The following is a 20,950-nucleotide window of genomic DNA, read 5'->3' on the forward strand; positions in this document are numbered from 1 at the left end:
CAACACAATCCTGTAAAATGTCCAGGACGTTTTCTTGTTGCTTCACATGTTATAAATATAATATTTAACAGTCTTACTCGGGTTTTAATTATTGTTGTTGTTTTTAGTCTCAGACAAGGTTTGGGCCAGAAGAGCATGTACGAATTTAACTGTCTCTTTCGAAACGATGCGGGCTTTGTACGTATTTATCCACAGAGGCTTTTTTAAAATTATTTCTTTAATAATAATAATAATAATAATAATAATAATAATAATGAAACGTTGATTTATCTCAATTCTTTCCACAAAACTATTCAGAAATTGTCAACATTATCGTAAGAGTTTACAAGAATCACGTTCAAGTGAAATCTATTCTTCTAATATAAGTCAGTAGCAACAACGTGAACAAAATAGTGCGCTGCAGCCGAAACCAGCCCACCATCTTTATTATGAAGGCTGCTATTGCGAAACATGAATCCAGTGAATTTGAAACGAGGTGCGCTCTTTCTTCCTGGTTAGCAGTCAATCTGAATGACTTGGAATAAACGTAACGAAAGCGAGATTAAATGGAAAGTTGTCTCCTGTTGGACAGAGAGACGACACGCTTATGTCGCTTTAAATGAGCAACCCAATGTAAATCATTTATCCGTTTTCGTCTGAATATAATGAAGCTAGCTTCTGACCCACATGGTGCATTTGTTTTCTCAGTCTCAAAGTTGTGTTCAGTCAAAAAAAAAAAAAATCCCCCTTCGTTTCGTGTCATGTGTTGTGTTGTGTCAGGCCTGGGTTTTCTCTGCTGCAGTCAGGACGCTTTAGGACATGCATCCAGTCCAAACAAACGCGCAGACACACCAACGAGGTTTTAATACCAAATAAATCAACGCTGAAGGTTGTGTTTCTTCCCTGCAAACGCACAAAGCTGATGCAACTAATTTCCCATTTTTCTTAAATGTGTCATTTCTACGATCTCTCAGTAGAAATAAGGCACAGATGAATTGAAGCTTCCGTGATGCAACGAGACAAATGATGTTTGAGAAGCGCCACAAGACTTCCTTCATCAGGGCTTTGCTCTTTAAATAACTGGAATGTCTTGAGCGTCTCATTAGATTAGCAGCGCATCACCGGCTCTCTAGCAAATAACTCAAAAGTCCTGTTATAGATAATGATGAATGTGTTTAACCAGCATAAAGTCTTCTTTGAATTCTTCAGCCACAAATATGCGGGGATGCTTGTGTCCTCAAGGTTTGGTTTGAGCCAGACGTGCATGCGCGCCTGTCTGTGTGTTTGTTTGTCTGTGTGCGTCTGCGTGTGTGTGTTCAGTTCAGACTCATTTCCAAAGGCAAGGGCACGATATGTTGTCACTGTCTTTGAATATCTGTCTATATTTGCATATCTAGCCCCCAGGGGTGTTTTTAAAGATGAGCAGCAACCTTTGCGTGACTGTGATTCACTAAATGTACGTGAAATAAATATTCAAAATTACCGATTACCAGAGTCTTTGTGGTCATTCTCTGCTCCTCACATTTATGAAAGGAGCCATTCATGTCTTCAGATCGCTCGTGTTGAATGAAAAACTCATCCCACTTATGCTCCCTTAAACTTATTATCTATTCAGTTTCTCTGGCTAATTGATGATACACGGGAGAATAACGTGGTCTTGTGGGTTGAGGGAGCATTTTAGGCTCACGAAACCCTCATAAACTATTAACTGGCATGGACAAGTAAAAGTTTAATGTGGTTCGTGAAAAATGTATACCTCTGAAGAATGGCGTTTTTCAAGCTAAAATGCTGGAATAATGGATTATTGAGGATATTATTTTCTCTCTCACACACACACACACACACACACACGCAGGGACACATTGATAAGCACATCCAGTGTACAGCACGCCTCTCAAACTCACGCCACTGACGCGCACACACACAAAAACTGCTTTATGACACATTCACACCTTGCCTGCAGGCTACTCCCAACTCAGCCGGGCACACACAGAAAAAAACAAAAAGTCATGCACATAAAAGCCAATTAACTTTTCAAGCAGCACTGAGCTCTAAATAATGCTCAAGTTTCACCAACAGAGACATGAAGAGAACATTGCGATGCCACCAAGTGCAGAAGTGTGATCTCACAGGCCTGGCAGTGCAGCAGCAGAAATATGCATCATGATGTCATTGACCTGAAAAGATGAGATGAACAGCAGACATGTTTGAATGTCACACACACCTACAGTGATGTTGCAGATGTGAGCGTTGTGTTGTTGCACACCTGGCAGCGCCGTTGGCAGACTATTGCGATGTTACTGACAGAGCCATGTGGAGAACAGTGTGTAATGCTGCTACAGAGTTAGAAAATTACAGTTTGCAATATGCCCAAGGATCACAGATGGAAGTTAGCGCAGAGCTAACGCTGCTGCAGCTAAGAGGCTGTGCGACGTTCAAGTTAAATAAACAACACAATTGTATAGTGCATGAAATATTCTGACACCAAGGTGAGACGAGCACAACGTTTCTGAGAAATAACAACTACTGAGCTGCAACAGACAATTAAACAATATGTAATAAAATACTTTAATTGGCTTATTCGCCTTACATAATGAGTATTAAGAACAAAGGGGCTGTTAAGCAATGGAAAAAAGCTTTAATTGAGCACACATACTTGTCCGCTTTGTAACAAAATGCGCACTTTGCTTTTGTTTCCTGTTTATCGTGGAAAAACGGAGCGCAGCACTGTTGTTTCCAAATAACACATTCCTACGAATGTCGGGACTTTCTCTCTTTGTCGTTAAGGCGAACAATTTCACGAAAAAAACTCATTTTCAGTGAGTTTTACACGCAAAAAATAAATAAATAAAATTAAAAAAAAACTCAGTTTTAAATGTGTGTGTTGCATTTTTGAGCGCATTAAACCTGCACAAATATCCGCACACACTTACACTGCTCGCTGATGTATCCTGGGCTACACAACACACACACAGAGACACACACACACACACACACACACACACACACACACACGGTGCTGACTAGGACTGTATTTTACCACGGTCTTTACACTTGTCTAAACTACAGCCAGCGCTTTCGCCACTACCCTGTCGTCCAATTGATTGCAAACCTGGAGGCTGTTACTATATTGCAAACAGGTATGGCCGCTGACTGCTGCGGGCTCGGTAGCCTGTCTCCTTATTGTACTAATCAGTAGCAACTGGGGCGACACAACTAATTTGCTCCAAGCAGCCCACTTTGAGAAATATCCTTCAGGTTGGGATGTGAGGAGGTTCTGCTTTCTGTCCTCTCTCACGCTGCTGTCCACTCAAACTGTAAATTCACGGTGTCAGAATCAGGTAAGTTCTTAATTAAAAACCATCAAAGTATTACATTAGTACCACTGACGACGACCACACCAAACACACACACACACACACACACACACACACACACACACACACACACACACACACACACACACACACGCCAGCCGCCATATCGAACTTAAAAACTTGCTATAAATTACAGTCAGTGGAAACTCGGTGGCGACAATAAATACATAGCACCGTACAAATGCGCTAATGTAAATTCAAGCGTTTTGAGTGTTATTTGGTTGCAGCAACAGCGAGAGCTCGTTTTACAGCGTCGAACTGTTTTATGGCCCTATAGAACAGGATAGGTGCTGAGATGTGAGTAGTACACTGTAGTATAAAACCATTCAATAGCCTATAACCCCTTGATTAGTATTTGCTGAGAGAGAAGAACGCGTGGGAACCCCCCTGCATTTATTTCACAATTAAAAAACACGATAATAATTCAATTATTACTGATGCGCAGTTTAATATTAAAACCGCAACAATATTTGGAAATGTTGCCAAAACAGTATTGAAAAAAAAAATCTATTTATTGGAGCATTTACCTTTTTTTTACTAGTTTTTTTGTAAGTTTTATTGCCAACAAAAAATGTATTGCTTTGTCAAGTTATTTAGAAATTATAACTGAAATTCCTTATGCTGCCACGCTATTTTATCTATGGGGCCTCACAATTTTCAATATAAATACACACTGTTTCCTGGACCTAAGAAGCAAATATGACTTGTTTAGAGACGTTTATTCCCAAAAATAAAATAAAATTAAAGTGATAGTTCTCAGCGTCGGATCGACGGTCTGAGATTCTTTACAATAATCCCTCAGATTTCATGTCGTTGAATTAATTAATTTCCCCCTGCACATTTTAATGGCACGCAGGCTTCATCTTCTGCCTCCTGGTTCCACTCATCTACATAAAACACACCGCCATTTTCCTCCACCACAACACCCAAGTGCACAATCCAGGCGGCAGGAGCTGCAGTCCAGCAGAGAGGACTGTCCCCTCTTGTCACGCATCAGAGGCCGTGTCTCTAACACTAATAATAACACTCTGATGTCACCGTGGCGTCCATCTAAGGAAGCGTTTTCCAAGATCCCGTTGAGGAAACGGAGCGGCGGAGAGGCCGGGAGCCTCCTGGCCCCCGTGTGGCTGACAGACAACACTTGCAGGAGCCTCTGCAGCGCTCTCTGTTAGTGACGTTGTGTGTTGGAGAAACCGACAAATTACCCACGTCACCGTCCCAGGGCCAAGGTTGGTGGGTGTGGCGAGTGAGGGGCTCCTATAGCCTTGATCTCCGCTAGTGTGCATCGCCCTTTTCTTTTGTCAGAACGGCCCCCTGTCCTTCCTGATATCACACTGACATATGCAGATTGACCCTGATCTCAATTTGTGCGTAATATACGTCCTAAAAAAAAAAAAAAGCGCGCATCACGTGGGTCCAACTTATTTTCTTTCCGTTCAAGTAACGTCAACCCTGCCCAAAAGCTTCAACCTCCATCCCAACCTCAAAGAAAACGACACAGGCCTAAACTAAACACTCAAGAGCAACACACATACCCATGCAAGCGTCTGGAGAAAAAAAAAATCTCTTTGATTTACGCACAGCAGCCCGAACAGGAGTCACATTTAAAGGCAGATATCAAAGGATGCACTGACTCACACACCCACGCAAGCAACAAACCGTCATGTTTGCACTTCGCGGAACCACCCATTAAGACAAGCACACTGCGACAGCCACACATCCGCGTGTTTTCTCGTCTTGAGAGAATACAAATATAGCCGGGCCTACGGTTTATACCAACATGGTTTAAAACGTCTCATGCGTGAAAACGTATACATTTTACAAGGACAATAAAGTGTATTTACTGGGCGTGCTAAAGCTGGCAAAGTTACCTGCTGTAGTTTAATGCGAGGGGTCAAAGTTGGTCTCTGTACACATTCCACTTTCTGTTCCCACTCACTCTCATTGGCCCATTCCGCCGCTGCACACATTTCCGGGCTAAAGGGGCTCCTTGATTCCACTTTATTGCAGCGGGTTAAAGGTGAAGGCCTTGACATTATTGAAGTTCAAAGACTACATTTAATTATAAATTGTAGTTAATGCACACGTGCAATCATCATGCACATATGTCGGGTGCGCGGGAACACACATACGAAATACACATGCGCTCACATGAGGCGCACACACGCGCTCACATTTTTTTTTTTTTTTTTTTTTTTTTTTAAAGAAAAAAAAAAAAGTTACATGCCAATTATGATTTCCTTTCCCCTGGCTGTCCCTCCAACGCGTGCTCCAATTAGTCACCAATTATTTATTCACAGCTGATGTGTTGAAATAGGCCGAGGCTTGGGGTCAGCTCAGACAAATAGACGATTATTTTTAAATGTCTGGCGACATCCGGGCTGCACAACATCAGCATCTCACGAGTTCTTGCATCAGTCGAATCTTAGACAATAAATAAATGAATTAATACACTTACATCTTATCTTCGGAGAGACTTTTTGCTGCGGTTTTCCCAAATTTTCAGATAAGAAGAATGGCGGACATGACGGCTGTGTGCAGAGGGGGGAAGGGGTTTGGTTTGCAGACTGCACAGACCCGAGTTCATGTCGAAACCTCTTGGCAAGTTTTTTTTTTTTTCTCCTCCTTTCGGACATCCAGTCTTGCTTGTTTACTATTTACTGCGGAAGTGAACACCATTCCCCCCGAACAGACGGTGCAATTAAGAGAAAAAAATAGCCATTTAGTGCCTCTGTCTTTATGGCAGTGTCTAGACTACAAGAGTGGCGATTCCATTTAGTGGGCACTAAAAGAGGTTATCATTCCACTCTCTTTCTCTACTTTTCTAAGATCTGGGCTTTATCTTCGTTTAACACGCTTGCTAAAATTCAAACCTGATCTTTAAAGGGTGATGGAAGCTTAAAATAGCCTCGAAATGTGACAAGTGTAGGCCCGCCGACACTATTTCCTGCAGTTTCACAAGCGTCACCCTATCTAGCTGAGCAAATGTGTGTATCACCCTGAACTGGCCCAGAAACACAAGTTTAAAGTGTGCTAATGTTGTGTATGCGGGCCAGCAGTTTGGAGTTTGTACACACATTTATTAAGTAGTTGCGTTTTTAATTTTTCCCCCCAAGCAAACGCTGCGTCTGTCGAGAATAAATGCAAAGTCACAAGCAGTAATGGCATTTGTGATAATGACAGCACAAAAAGCACACAGTCGTTGGAGTTTTGCCTATACGTTTCTGTTTATTTCATAGGTATTATATTAATGATACACAGGCCAACAATCTGTTCCTCCTCTCTGGAATCCAAAGCACCAATGTTTTGAAGCAAATAATTTAAAGAGAGTTGGCGTTAAAGCTGTTAAAGGTTGTATGGGCAGTGTACTGAAAAAATAGCAGCAGGGATAGGGGAAAGGAAATTCAACATACGCCTATTTACAGTCACGAATGCACATTGCATAGGCTACTCTGTACAGGAGGGGGGGTATATACTTTCACAGATTGGACGTCACAGTTCTCAATTGGCGAAAAATGCAGCCTGGAGATTTTTGCTTTAACTTGTTTATACTCTGGTCGAGAAATAATTAGATAATGATATGCTATATACAAAGACCAGAGGGAAGGGAAGGGAAGGGGGAAGAGCTAAAAGTTGTCTGCGCAATAAGGATTCAAATGATTTGTTACATTTTTTTTTTTTTTTTTCTTTTTGATATTTTAACAACAAATATGTCTATATGGACAATAGAATAAACACAATGGAGAATCGTGATAAATAGAGGGACATATTCAAGAACAGCATAGGTATAAATGATTATTCTAACCATGTAGGCCTTTATGGGTGACCAGCAAGAAATTCACCGCCGCTCGTGGGGCAATAAGAAAATGGCGACTTTCTCCCATGCAGGCCTATTAACTCCCACTGTCCACTTTAACATTGCACTGTTGGTGATCTGGGCTCCTTTAGAAAAAAATGCTTATGCCCACGGTTACAATTCAATGAGATAAAGAGTAGGCCTTAATGTCACTGACCAAAAGACTGTGACACTTTTCTGCCCGTGCTCACAATAGGGGGTTTCCAGAGAAGTACTGGAGGCGATCTCTGCTCAGCTTCTTCTCTTTCATTCTTCTATTCTGAAACCAAATTTTAACCTGGCGGTCGGTGAGGTTGAGCATTCGGGAAAGCTGAAGCCTTTTCTCTTTGTTGATGTAAACGTTAAAGAAGAATTCCCGCTCCAGCTCTCGAATCTGAAACTTGGAATATGGACACCGCTTCTTCCTTGTGCGAGGAGTGCCTGCAGGGAAAATAAAATACAATTATTTAAAAACGACATCAAACAGGAGCAACGTCACAGGAATAAATAATAATAATATATGCACAACAATCAGGGATGTTGGGGGCTCGAAAATAAGCGTTAGTGCTGAGGTGACTATGGACTTGCAGGATGCTAAGAATTCCGCCTCAGTGGCATTAGTAATGATAGCATTTCAGTCAACATTCATCAAGAGAAGGAGCTGAGGCTATCAGATAAACCAGCCATAAAGAGTGTTAAATATCCGAATCGCTTGGAGGAAATAATATCAACTTACAGTCTCTAAGTACGTGTTTATCTGTGATAAATACACAACAACAAAAGTATTTCAGCGCATTATGTGCGCCACATTCCTCTGGAGCTACACTAACAATTTACACAATCTTTTGGCAGTGGCTTGAAATGCATTGCCCATGTCTGCAATGGCCCTGTGCAAGACCCCTGTGGCCCTATAACTTCTTATCAAACAGGTGACTGGGGAAATGGATTTTTTCTTTTATTGTTTTGTGTGTGTGGGAGAGAAGCAAACAGCAGCCTCAGTTAGCTTGTGTCTGCAGCCTGGCTGGGCTAATACACAGTGCATGAGGCTAAACACCAATAAGAGCTGTGTGCTGCGTTAATAACACACATTTCTGCACTCGAAATCAAGCCGGATTTCACTTCATGCGAGTCACTGAAGTTTACAGTGACGCCAGCTTGCATGCAGCTCATTAGCAGAGAAGTGGAGTGCAATAGGAGATTGATTTTGGACTTTTTGTCAGCGGCTGCTGAGGATATAGCAGAATTTGCAGAGCAATGTAGTCTCCTCATACATGGACGAGGCAAAAACACTCCACTAATTCATTTACTGACTGCTAGTAAAACGGGGGGAAACGGTTTTAATCTGGCACCAGATAGAAAGACAGACCCACAGATGTATAGATAAGGACGTATTTAACCGTAAAGTGTGTAATACTCTGTGCAGCATGTCTTTTGCGGGCAAAGCCAGTGCTAAAAGAAAATTCACAAGACGCCAAAAGCAATGTTCTGCCCAATTGGTTTTTACTCACGACAGCCCAACGAGAAAATCCCTTAAAATGCCCAACGCAAGTTCATGATCAAAGTTAACATTTGTCACAATAGCTCTCTCTTAAAAATTTCACAGACTCTCACCATAGAGGCGTCTGTGTATAACATCCCCCTTTTTTCAAAGCTCTTTCCCATCGTAAAAATTCTTCTCGTTGCAAGAAAGAGCTTTGTAGGGTTATAATAAAATCCTTTGAATGCTTATAAAACTCCACATAAAATCTGACCGACAAAACACCGGGCTAGTCCCCTTAACCTTCCCCCATTTTACAGCTTCGGTATACCTACTCGAGTGGCTGCTCTTGCTGGCGTTGCCGTCCTTGGTTGTTGCGGAGGAAGAAGTACACGAGCCTGAATTTGTATGTTCCTCCTCATCCTCTGGGTCTTTTTCCTGCTCCGGGGCTCCGGGTACAGAGGCTGCGGGCTGCTGTCGCTGCTGCTGCTGCTGCTGCTGCTGGGAGTCGCTCTCCAGCTTTCCCCCCTCGCCCTTTTGTAAACAATTGTCTGACTGATTGTCCGTGCTGCTGCAGTATGCGGTCTCAAAAAAGCGGTCGAAACCTTGCGGGAGGACGTTGTTTTTCCCGACGCCGGAGTAAAAACCTGTGGAGGGGTGATTTGAGCCCGGATGGGTGTGATGGTGATGGTGGTGGCTGTACACACTCTCGTTCTTCATAAGCATTTCTGTCATGGTGGATGGCGGAAGACAGTCCCTATGCACCAGATCCTCTCCCGAGTAGCACGATGCATAATTGCCTCTGTGGTGCCATTTACTAGCAGGGTCCAAGCCGTATGAAACTTCCCGTACCGGCTGTACTTGAGACAGATTTGTGGAATAAGGGTAGCTGATTTGCCGGGACGGGGCCTGTGGAAGAAACGAAGAGACGGCAGAAAACTCGGGGACGTAGTAGGTGCAGCTGGGGAGGTAGATGTTGGACGCGCAGCCCGTCCTGTCCCCAAACTCGGATGTCCGGTCTTTGCGCGTCTGGGAGCAGAAGTTGCCCAGATTCACCGAGTTAAACATCTTTCTCTCTCTCGTACTCCGTACTATAGATAGATGTTTTGGATACGAGCTGCAGCAGAAGGGAAAAATTTGGGAAGGCGAGATGACGCGCAATCCGTCTAAGTCGCCCCGCAGACACGTGATCGAAAGTAGATATTGTCATATATCAATTTGGAAGAGTTGGATGTGTAGGAGTGGTTGGCTTTAGGTAAGATCTCCGAGGTTCAAACGAATCATTTCCAAACACCACAGGCGCACTAAGAAAACCAGTAACAGATTCCTGTTCGCAGGCTTATGACAATTAGAGAGATATGTGCTGTGTGTGTTTATGTTTATGGGCTGCTGGTAGGCTAGCTAAACAGCTACAGCTCCTTAAACAGGCAGAGTGCACTCACTGACGTGCGTTTCATAGTGTTATGGAGTTTTACAGGTAAGATTATTATTATGACTATTATTATTTGTATCATAATACTAATTATTACAATTATCAGTATTAGTGTGACCACGGTGCGTGCTATTCCTATCACGAAAGCTCTCGTACTACTGCTGGTTTTAATATTTTTTTTATAATAAAAAGAGGAATTATTATCACTGATAGTTACACACAGTGTAAAATCTGAAGTAAGAAAGTACTTCACGGCAGTAATCCCTGTAATGTAGCCCACATAGGGTCTTAACCCGTTAAGAAGCAATTCCACGAGCATATTAGTCGTTTTATTATTTACTAAAACTTTAACAGATCACAGTAAATGACTCACTTTCTTCTACAAATCTCTGGGAGTCCCCAGGACATTTTTACACTGCGATATGTGAATATGACTTAAGATCACTTCATAAGGGCTGTATTATTTTTTTTGTTTTTTTGTTTTGATCCCTTTTTCCTCAGAACAAGCCTGATGCACGCACGCCTTCTAAACAGAGATGTGGACGAACCGGTCTCCCCTATTGTTATATGACTATGCAACATATTAATTAAACACTCCTTTGTAAGAAGCTTTTTTTTCCCTCTTTCACCAAAAAGAAAATGTTGCGTCCCTTGACCAAGCGGAGGGCGGCTATAGCTGTGTAGTGCAGCAGAATAAACAGCATGCATGCGTTGACTGTGCAAGCTCAAGTCATCGGCCCACTCTCATTCTTCCCTTTGACTTTGGATCATGACAGAGTCCATGGAGGACGACTGCGCAATTCAAGAGCTCGAGCCTCCTGCAGGAGCACTACCAGTGAAGCCCTGGGACCTCGCATCTCTCCCAGTGGGACAATGAGCCCTCGTGACATAAACACAAACTCAGAAAAACGTAATTACTCCCCCACAAAATGCTCGATTCAGCATTATTTAACGTTGGAGAGCTTATTGACAACACCGCCCATAACATCACTGCAATGTGTGAGCCTCTTATTATGGAAACACTCGGATTGACATGCTGGGATATGATGTATACTTTGACTCACTAGTATATCAAATTAAATGTTTCGTGTTTCAGCTGTGTGTGTCTATAAGCTTCAAAGCAGAGCCACAATTAGTGTTCTTGTAAAAGGCAGCTTATAGGCCACTCAGAGGGAGCCTATTGACGAAGAGCTATGAATGTATCCGACATCTCCCTCTAAAATTAAATAAGTCCCAGCTGATGTGGTAATTTTATTTTGCACCGGAATGTCGACATTTATCTGTGGTTGGACTTTTTTTTTTTAAAAATAAATTGAAATAAATGATTGGTTTGAAGAAAAGATGCGCCTGCGTGTTCTTTCCTGCGTCATTGTAAACTTTTAATTGTACTGTTGAGGCCCATCTCCGAATCTTTATAGACTAACTGATACTATCACAAGGTGAAATTAATATGATGGCCCATTGTTTATGATTATAGGCTGCTTCCTAAATGTTGCAAAAGACTCTTGAATTACTATCCAATATCCCAATAACACTATTACAATCTATTACCGGACACCTGTGTTGTTTAAAAATAATTGAAAACAAAGTTAGAGTCTCTGGGGGATTTCCAAGAGAAAGGAGGAAAAAAAAAAAACAAGCAACATCATCAGACCTCAAAATTGGAAATCTGAGTCCATTGCAGGGGTTATTTGTGAAAAAGGTGGCATTGGCATTAGCTTGTTTACTACCCCAACAGACAAAAGGTTGTCTCACATGATGCATCCTGCATCCAAGTACAAAGAAAGCAGACAGCTGTCCAGACACAGCACTTGAATTTGACCACTAAAATCCTCTCTACGTCCACCATAAAACTCCGAATGGCTGTAGTAACGCTAAATCCCTTTGTTCTATAGAAAACCATAAACGTTGAGAATGAGAGGAATTTGGAATCCAGCAACTAGATATTCTGCAACTTAAAAAAAAAAAAACACACACACACACCAGCGAGCTGGATTTTCACACCGAAACCCATGACGCATTTCCAGAAACTTGGTTTCGGGTGTCCATTTATGAAATGTATAATTTAGCCCACTAATTCTGATATAAAAGCCCCAAATTCTCTGTTCTGACATTTCGGCAAGGCAAAGTATTTCAGCCAATTAATCAAAGTAAGACAGATTCTAAAAGTTATAATCACTATCGCTATCAGAAATAAAAAAAAACATGAATACAGAAGTTAATTTGCACTCCGGGAAGCACAGCTACTGATTAGATCTTTTGGTACACGTACAACCGCAGCTATGGAAATATTTGCGTAAACATACTGGCCTGTGGCCTGTATGGACACATGCTCGACACATGCTGCAGCATTGGCGTTGTGCAGTTGCATAACAATAATAATAATTCGCACATAAAAAACGTCAATGCCTATTTGTAAGTATTAAATATAAAGCGCGCTGGATAATTACAAAGGAAAAGGCTGGGCTGAAAAGTGAAGTTGAATTTCAAGACACAGAGAAGCCGCCGCACTAATTGCCTTATAATGAAGCCTCTGAGTTAGGAGACTTAAATGTGTCAACACTATTCCGATCATAATATCATCTGATGAATTAAAAGGTTCCAGGGAAATTAATAAAAACTACAAACTTTTCTTTCAGCGGGCAATAACAGAAGCAGAACAGACATCCAAAACAATATTGTCAAATCATTTCCTCATCATAATCATGTCAATGATGCGTATTAGCGCGATATAAATAAGTAATGTGCTGGCATAAATAAATGATGCCATAATAAAATTCTAAAGTTAGAGGTTCTGATCGAGAATACAGAAGAAATTGAAAGAGGAGTTTAAAAGACATGGTACACAAGAGGAATTAAGGCGCCTAAACGAATGAGAAATAGTGCTGCTGGCTGTGTTTAAGTCGCAGCATTTGTCATAACGTGGCAAAATATGACCGGTCAATGTCCATCACTTGGCAATATCCGCCTTCGGAGGGTTTAGACACTGACTATTCTCGCCTTGGTGCGCTCAGACCATCAGTCAAAGAATAAGGTTTACCATGTGTTTATTTCCCTGCATGGGCGCCTCACAGCAGCTGATATTCCACTAGCAGTAGGACCCAGGAAAGTTTGATTTGGTTGCACCAAATGAGCAGTCAAAGTGTGTGCAGAGTCTGCACGCAAAGGGTCTGTATCAGACTTATCAGCCCCTTACTTATTCTATCTGTCAAGGACGCGCACAATGACGAACACTATTTGTACAAGCTTGTCAGAAAATATTTTAAGCGTTAGTCAAAATGTTCAGTCGAGTGCTCTTGAAGGGAAGGTGTTGTAAACATTTGCCATTCTTCGCTTAAATATCACTGTTGGAGCACTAACTTTACGACTTGTGTCTGTGGAATTTAAGTTATGTATTGCTACCTAGCGCCATAATTACAATGGTTAACCTAGGTGTCACCCTCTTGTTAAGAAGAACTCTCAGTTCAAAAATGGCGCTCCTAAATATTGCGGAGTGTTTCGGCTCCCTGTCGATAAATCCTGTGCCAAATGATACAACACTCGCGACACACACAAACACAGTGGCACGCACATACAATGGGCGCAGTTCACCAAGACGCTGCTGCTGCTGCTCAGTTAGCTCAAGTCAAGGCTAAATGTGGGAAGCCTGTGTAATCATATTACTGTCCCCTCATGGCCTAGATAAGTTTAATTGGATGTAAGTCGGGCAGTTAAACTTGGCTGTATGAGCTGCGAACAGTTTCAAGCAACACTAAAGAGCCTTGTTTTTTTTTTACTGAGGTCTCAGTGAATGCACCTAGCATGAAGCGTTTGTGGTGGCAACAATAGCTTACGAGATAAGGATGTGTGTTGCTGTTACATTTAGAGCAATCTCCAGAGTGTATTTCTCTTTCAACCGCTAGGATATAAAGCTTTCACAACAATGTGTTAACTTTTTTATTAGAAGTATTAAATGATTTCACATCTCAAGAAATAGCCCAATGGTGACTGCTGGCTCCAGCTCCTATGTGTTATTTAGATCGTTCTGAAAACACCCTTGAAGTCCTCTGAGCACAGACACACTGAAGTGTATCTGTTTTTGAATGGATTCTAGATGAGCTTAAAAGTGAGCCTGTGTCTGATATTTTGCTAGAGGGGCTGTTAGTTTCACAGTTAATATCATTCTGAAAAAGCCAAAATAAAGAGCATTTTATGTGCCGAAAGCTCTTCAGGCTGTGGCCTGTCACATGGCGGTATTTTAAAAAGATATTTTTAGGCTCGGCATGTATTAGACCACTGTTAACTGCACTGTTAATCTTCCAAAATATCCAAATCACCTTTTAAAATCAGCGGAGATAATAAGCCCAGTGTTTGGGGAAACAATCGTGGGCTGATTAACTATCCAAAATAAACGGGTTTTGCCAGGTTTGGGAAATTACGCACACGACAGCACAAAATTACGCACGACCTGCGAACCATTACGCAATGGTTTGTTTTGGAATTTGTAAGCCTACATATGATACAATTAGTGTGGCGACAATGACGACATGATAACAAAATCTGAAATGGATCATATTATGATATAACTTTCTTATGTGCAGTTATTTTAAAGATATTCCGTCAGACGTTGTATATTTGTGTTTTTCTTTCATTATTTGGTCAAATCTTGTCTGTTGGAGCCAAAGTCCTCTCGGAAAAAGAGCTGGGCTTTGTGCATTTAGGGGGACAATCAGGTGCCAAATTGAATCTTGGTTAGGTGTCTAAAATTGTCTAACATTTATTTATCTTTAAAACTACAATACGTGCAGATCCAGGATGTATTTAAAACAGTTATTTCAATTGAGAAAAAGAGCGCACTGCTTGGTTCTTTTCGCACCCGGGGGTCCAAAACGCATTACTTTAGTTTGCTCTTGCCACGCACAGGAGTGCTTCAGTATGTGGACCCAAAATAGAAGCTCTGAGAGCTTCACGCCACAGAGTCCGATATCGTTCAAATGCCTGCTCAACCACTTAGTTCGAATGTTTTCTTTGCCGTCAGAGCTGCAAATTTTCCAAGCTTTTTCTTCAGAGCCAGACCTTTAAACACATAAAGAAAACTGCACGTACAAATATTGATCTTCATATAGAAAAAATAAGTATAGTCCAGGCTACACTGCATGTGCACTGAACCGATGCTGGAATAACTTGAACAGGTGAAGGTAGAATTTTTCCATCTTGTATGAATTGGCAAAAGATTTAAGGAGGCGCTGCCGGTTGTGCAGCTCTATGCTGCATACTTGACCTTCAGTGCGTTTGGGCCCAGGCGTCGGCCTGGTGAGGATAGCCCACCCCCCAAAAGACTAAACAATTAAGGATTTCCTCTTCGCAATGGGCAGCAAACATTTGAGAAACCTTTCTATTTAAAAACACTGACAAAACACTATTTAATAACGCAGAATATCACTGCAGGCGCTGACAGATGCCGTAAACATTCCTCACATCGTGGATATATTGTCACGCGATCCCAAAAATAAAAAAAATTAAACGTGGTAAAGATGCTAAAATGGCCCAAAAAGAAGAAACAAAATAAAAACAACTGCCTACTGATTTGCAATCTCGACCTCTATCAATCTGGATATTCTAAGATTTCATTGGATCTCATTTCTTTCCATCACAGACAACTGGTCCGAGAGGAGTCCAGCTTTTCCGAGGCAGCAATGAAACCTTCACACCCCGCATTAAGGATTGTTGGACGTGCGATGCTGCTGAAAAACAAATTGATAAGACAGTACGCTCAGAAGAAATAGAGCCCATAAAGAACTCATTTCAAATCATGTCAAAATCAATGGATAGCAGTTCTGAGAGGAGCGAAACGATATGGATGTTTTTTTGTTAAGCACTCTACCTATTCTCTCTTTCTTTATCACATTAACACTCTGCTTCAACACACACTCACACACGTCCGCACACACTACACTCCCCCACCACATACACACTTTGGTCGGAATAACATTGCTTTCTATTTCTCCAGCCAGCTTCGTACCATAAACGGCAGAGGGGTGGCGGGGGACGCAGACCACATGCCACACAAGTTCTCTGCGAAGGGCACTGTGAAGCTCACTGACCTTTGGGACGCGGAGACAGGCCGCCATAAACAGATTTAGCCAGTCTCAAAGTCAAAAGTGCTCAAGAGCAGTGAAAGACCTATTGTAAAGACCTGCAAAGCCAATTGAGATTTCATCCTGTTTTACAGTCCAAATATCTTGTGGTTGTCCACAGTGGCGACAGTTTCCCCCCCTCTCCTACATCCTGTACAGAGTGAATTAAAATAAATTACAATGCAGGAAATGTAAATAAGTGCAAACTAATATTAGCCGTTGCGTTAGCTGTTGCACTGATCATTTTTAGCTTTTCAGGAGAGGGGGTGGCAGGTAAGGGACGCACTGCAAAAATGTTTAGTGCTCTTATTTTGGACGTGAAAGCTCTTAAAACACGTTTCTGGCACAAGTGTATTCGTCACAAGTAAAAAGAAAATGAAGGAGAGAAATACCTGAACACACAGGCTACACAGAGGAGACACACATGACATTAGCAGATATGTCTGGTTTGAAGTTCAAGTTAAAACCGCATGTTCCGCAGATATCCGTTTGGCACCGTTCAAAGAGCAGACTGCCTTGTTATTCAGTGCAAACAATCCCAACGTGTCACAAAGGAAACACAAACCAGTTTACATCATTTTATCTCGGTGACAAACATGATCCACACTGTGCTCAGAGTTGTGAGCTGTCTCGATGCTCACACCAGTTTTTCCTGTTGCCAAAACACGTCTGTGTTACCAAATTATGCAAATTGTCGGTGGTGTAAATTTCAGTTGACATTATTCTCGTTTAGCTGAACTCTAATTTACTGCAATTGTTCTTTTTCTTTTTCTTTTTTTCCTTTTTACAAATCATGCATCCTGCTTTATATCTGTTCTCCCTCGCTCTCTTTTCCACATATCGCCATATTGTGTTGCGCATTTTTACAAGCCCAAAGGCGTATAAAACTAGAAACATAAATAATTGAACCTAATTAAGTTATTACAATTGCTGATGTTTACATTTAAACAGCGCGCACACGGACACGAGTCCATGAAGCCTTTTAAGGTTTTTGGACAATATTTGAACATAACTGACCTTGAAGATTTTTTAAATCTTTTTTTTTTTTTTTTAAATAATGGCTGAGGTACTGCAGGACAGCCAGGAGCGTCATGGTGCGTTTTGCATCTATTATTCTCCTCTAGGCCATTTAACAAGGCAACACACAAACATAAGACGCCGGTTTATCTCCTTTCGTGGTCAACAGCGCATTTGATAGGCTAAAAAGATTGGAGTTATGAATGATGTCCCCTGGATGATCAAATTCAATACACACAATTCAAGTCCTACACAGTGTTATCTCATCGTCTTCGTTGTTATCACATTGCAACAAACACTTGGTACACTCACTGGTCTTGCTTTGCTTTAGCCCAGAGCAGCTTCAAAACTAATACACTGTGTATTCCTTTGATTAAAACATGCACGGACATGTGGATGTTGTCGTTTGTGCGTAAAAGGCTGCATGTCACAACATAACGCCTGAATTTTTCCAATTAAATAGAGGAAACCAACCAACTCAAATTCTAGATAGTTATTCCACGGAAATTATTCCCCAAACCAGCATTAATCAGATGCGTAAATGTACATGGAGCGCGTTATTCCAAAACAAAAAGCAGCGGTTGCCACATATTTATATCTAGTCTCATTTTGACTAGACATATGTTGTATACTCACAGACAACTTGGGAAAATCACATGATTTGTTCATAATATTTGCAGAGGTAATTTTAAACCCAAGAATCTTGTAATTATTCATCTTAATATCAGTAAGCTGACGCATTGTGTCGGAACGAACAGCAGCGAGTCCAGACGGCCTTTTTCTCTCGTGGAGGAAATTGCAGCCCTTATATTAACTCTACACATGTTCGTGCACATGGAGAACTATTATTCTTATGTTGGTGGGTGCATAAGACGGGTATGTGTTGTCTGATTGAGGAAGGTGTAAGCTTAAGGTAAACAGGCACAAATATCAGAGGCTTCTGAGATAGTTTAGTACTGCGGCGAGGCTGCAGCTCAAAGCCATATGTGCCAGGTTGTAATTACGCTGAATCTTAAATGTATCTCAATTGATGAATGCTCAAGCTCACAATTAACACAGTACCAAGAGGACTGTGTTGCAGGTCATCTTGCGTGTGTGTTGTGCTCATGGACAGACTAACTCAGGAAGGCCATCCAGTGGGTCGGTTGCAGGAGCGGCCGTTCACAGTTCACTGAAAAGGCAACATCTGATCTCAACACTGAGACCGCAGCACAGTTTCCAGTGGACCTACTTCTCCTAACTGAGCTTCTGAAAGCTGTCGGGAACAGACGCATTAATGCTCGTTAGTTAGCAGATAGGAAAACACTGCACAGCCCTGCATTGCTTTACACCTCCCTGCCAGTAGGGAGAGCTTTGTTGGTACTAGATATGGATGTATTGTACACACATCTGTGAATTTGGATCAGATGTAAGCATTTAAGAAATATTTTGTTTATATCTGATGTGTGTGCATGTTTTAATAAACCGTGGCTTGATGAGTAACTATGACGCGTTTAAAAACCTGAACCAGAGGAGAGGATGCGCAGGGGAATGGACTGGCCAACAGGCCTGACTATATGGAGCATTGGGGTGTAACCCTATTACTGCTTTACAGAGCTATTGCGTGTTTAGCTGCGCCGTTATAGGCTTGTAGCATACCAGTGACATTGATTAGGTCCAACTTCAAGGGAAACCACAAAGCTCCAGAAATATATGCGGAAATCTCTTTTGTTTGTCTGAAACTAATGTAGTTTTAACGTAGTGGTCGTTGTGTTCCAGGCGACTATAAAATGGGGATAACATTCATTGCAAGATGGTGTTTAGAAGATGCCACCGGCCGCCATTTTGCATGGAAAGCTATCATAGCCACCTTGATCCTACCTTTGTATCTTTGGATCTGAGCGGCCATGCTAAAACGAGGCCAACGTGTGTGGGCGGCCTATTGATTATAGTTCACAGCATGTACAATTATGTGCCAACAAAACACCCTCTCAAATGCTTCCAAATGTCCCATTAATGTTCAGATCTTTATTTCACTGCGGCGGCGGACACATGTATTTTTAAACTGTGTTACAGGTCACGTCTAATAAAATAATCCCACCAATGAGCGCTCAGAAAAGCCGGATTTTAAAGCAGAACATTGAGAGAGGCAACCTAATGACAGACTGAGGTAACACCAATAAACGTTTCAATATTCTGTTTATTGAAGACCTTACGCATATACATTCATATCATTATTACTTTTACAAGACAACGTAGCAATCCTTACAAGCGCAAAGAAGGGAATGCAATGAGGGACGAAAGAAAAGAACGAGAACAAACAACTATTACACAGAAACAGGGTTTCTTTAAATGTCATGTATTGTAAAATTTCTTGTATATCATTTCTTATATCCATTCTTGGCAGTATAACATAATAGGCCTATACATTCTCCAACCCTTACAACCACAAATAGGCTATGTGGAATGCGATATTGTACAAGACGATCAATAACATAAAGCACTATTACATAGCGATAAGGCACCCTGAAATAGGATGCAAACAGTAACATATATGTGGGTTCATTTTACAAAGTTATACACGAGTACAAGGTAAGGAAAGGGACAACACTGAGCACGTTGCAAGGAGCAAGTACATTATAGGCCTGAATGGCCCTCCGTCCTCCCACCCTAATAATAATAATAATAATAATAATAATAATAATAATAATAATACATTCTTTGTAGACGTTTGTGTCAAAAATGTTTTAGATGGTGGTTGCTTTTGATTTCTCCGGAAACATAAATGTATAAAAAAGTCACCTACAGAAAAAGTGGCCCGCAGAACATGACTTATAGCTATTTCACATCAATAACATGCTTGCAAATACATTTCACTGCTATAGCTTACTCGTTATACATGACAAGATGATGCACCGCATTCCCCCCCACGAAACTAAGGGAGCACACACGCAGGCCTGTGATCAACTTTGCTAAATTTCTACATATTTATTTTTGAGCACCAGGTTTCAGAAATTCTCCTCCAGGCCTAAAAACTTGTCCTCCTCTTCCTCCTCCTCCTCCTCCTCCCAGTTGCAACTTTTAGGCGGCTCCCTTGTTTAACCAAGTTGGCCGAAAAATGCACAAATGTACGGGGTGAATATTTCCACTGCAGATCCGAGTTTATTGTAGAATATTTTCTTTTTTAAATTTTATAACTGGCACAACTTTGACTTTTTTTAATAGCAGCTCAAACCCGTCCTCAGACGGTGATCTCACTCAACTAAAACTCAACTAACGCGTCCCCATGCAGGATTCTGTGGCTGTTGTTGTTAAGACAAGTTGAAAGGTAATAAACGTAACGAAAAAAAATACCTTTAGAAACTCGTTTGCACACGAACGAAGTCGTGGCTATTCATTTTCAGTCAACGCGCGGTCATAAAGATATCAATATGGATCACATTGCGGCTTCAGTCCTCCCTGCTCCTCATGCAGACTCCCCAGACTTCCAGACTTCCTGCCCGTGACCGTGAACGTGCCCACAACGCGTGTTGAAAACTAAAGCAAGGCGATAAGGCGATGTTCCTCTTACCAAACAAAAGAAGTATTGAGCAACCGGGAGGGAGACTCTTCTTTATCAGTTCATAACCTCAGAGATGTTATTGCGCGGATGCGGCTCCAGCCTGTCAGTCTGCATTCTCTGTGTTTGTCTGACTTCACTGATATTTTAAGGCCTTATCTTTTTTTTTTTCTTTTTTG

General features: G+C 41.5%; 1 protein-coding gene across 1 annotated transcript; it reads right to left on the reverse strand.

Annotated features, from left to right (window-relative positions):
* Positions 1-6,566: 6,566 nt before the first annotated feature.
* Positions 6,567-9,878, reverse strand: hoxc11a (homeobox C11a; the record flags this gene model as incomplete). Its single annotated transcript, XM_084366297.1, is given in 3 exon segments — positions 6,567-7,632; positions 9,004-9,745; positions 9,747-9,878. Coding segments are annotated over 3 exon segments (1,107 nt in total). The 3' UTR covers positions 6,567-7,399.
* Between the last annotated feature and the right edge of the window lie 11,072 nt (positions 9,879-20,950).

Source organism: Pagrus pagrus (genome assembly GCF_965226575.1).
Source record: "Pagrus pagrus genome assembly, chromosome: 11".
Classification (NCBI taxonomy): domain Eukaryota; kingdom Metazoa; phylum Chordata; class Actinopteri; order Spariformes; family Sparidae; genus Pagrus; species Pagrus pagrus.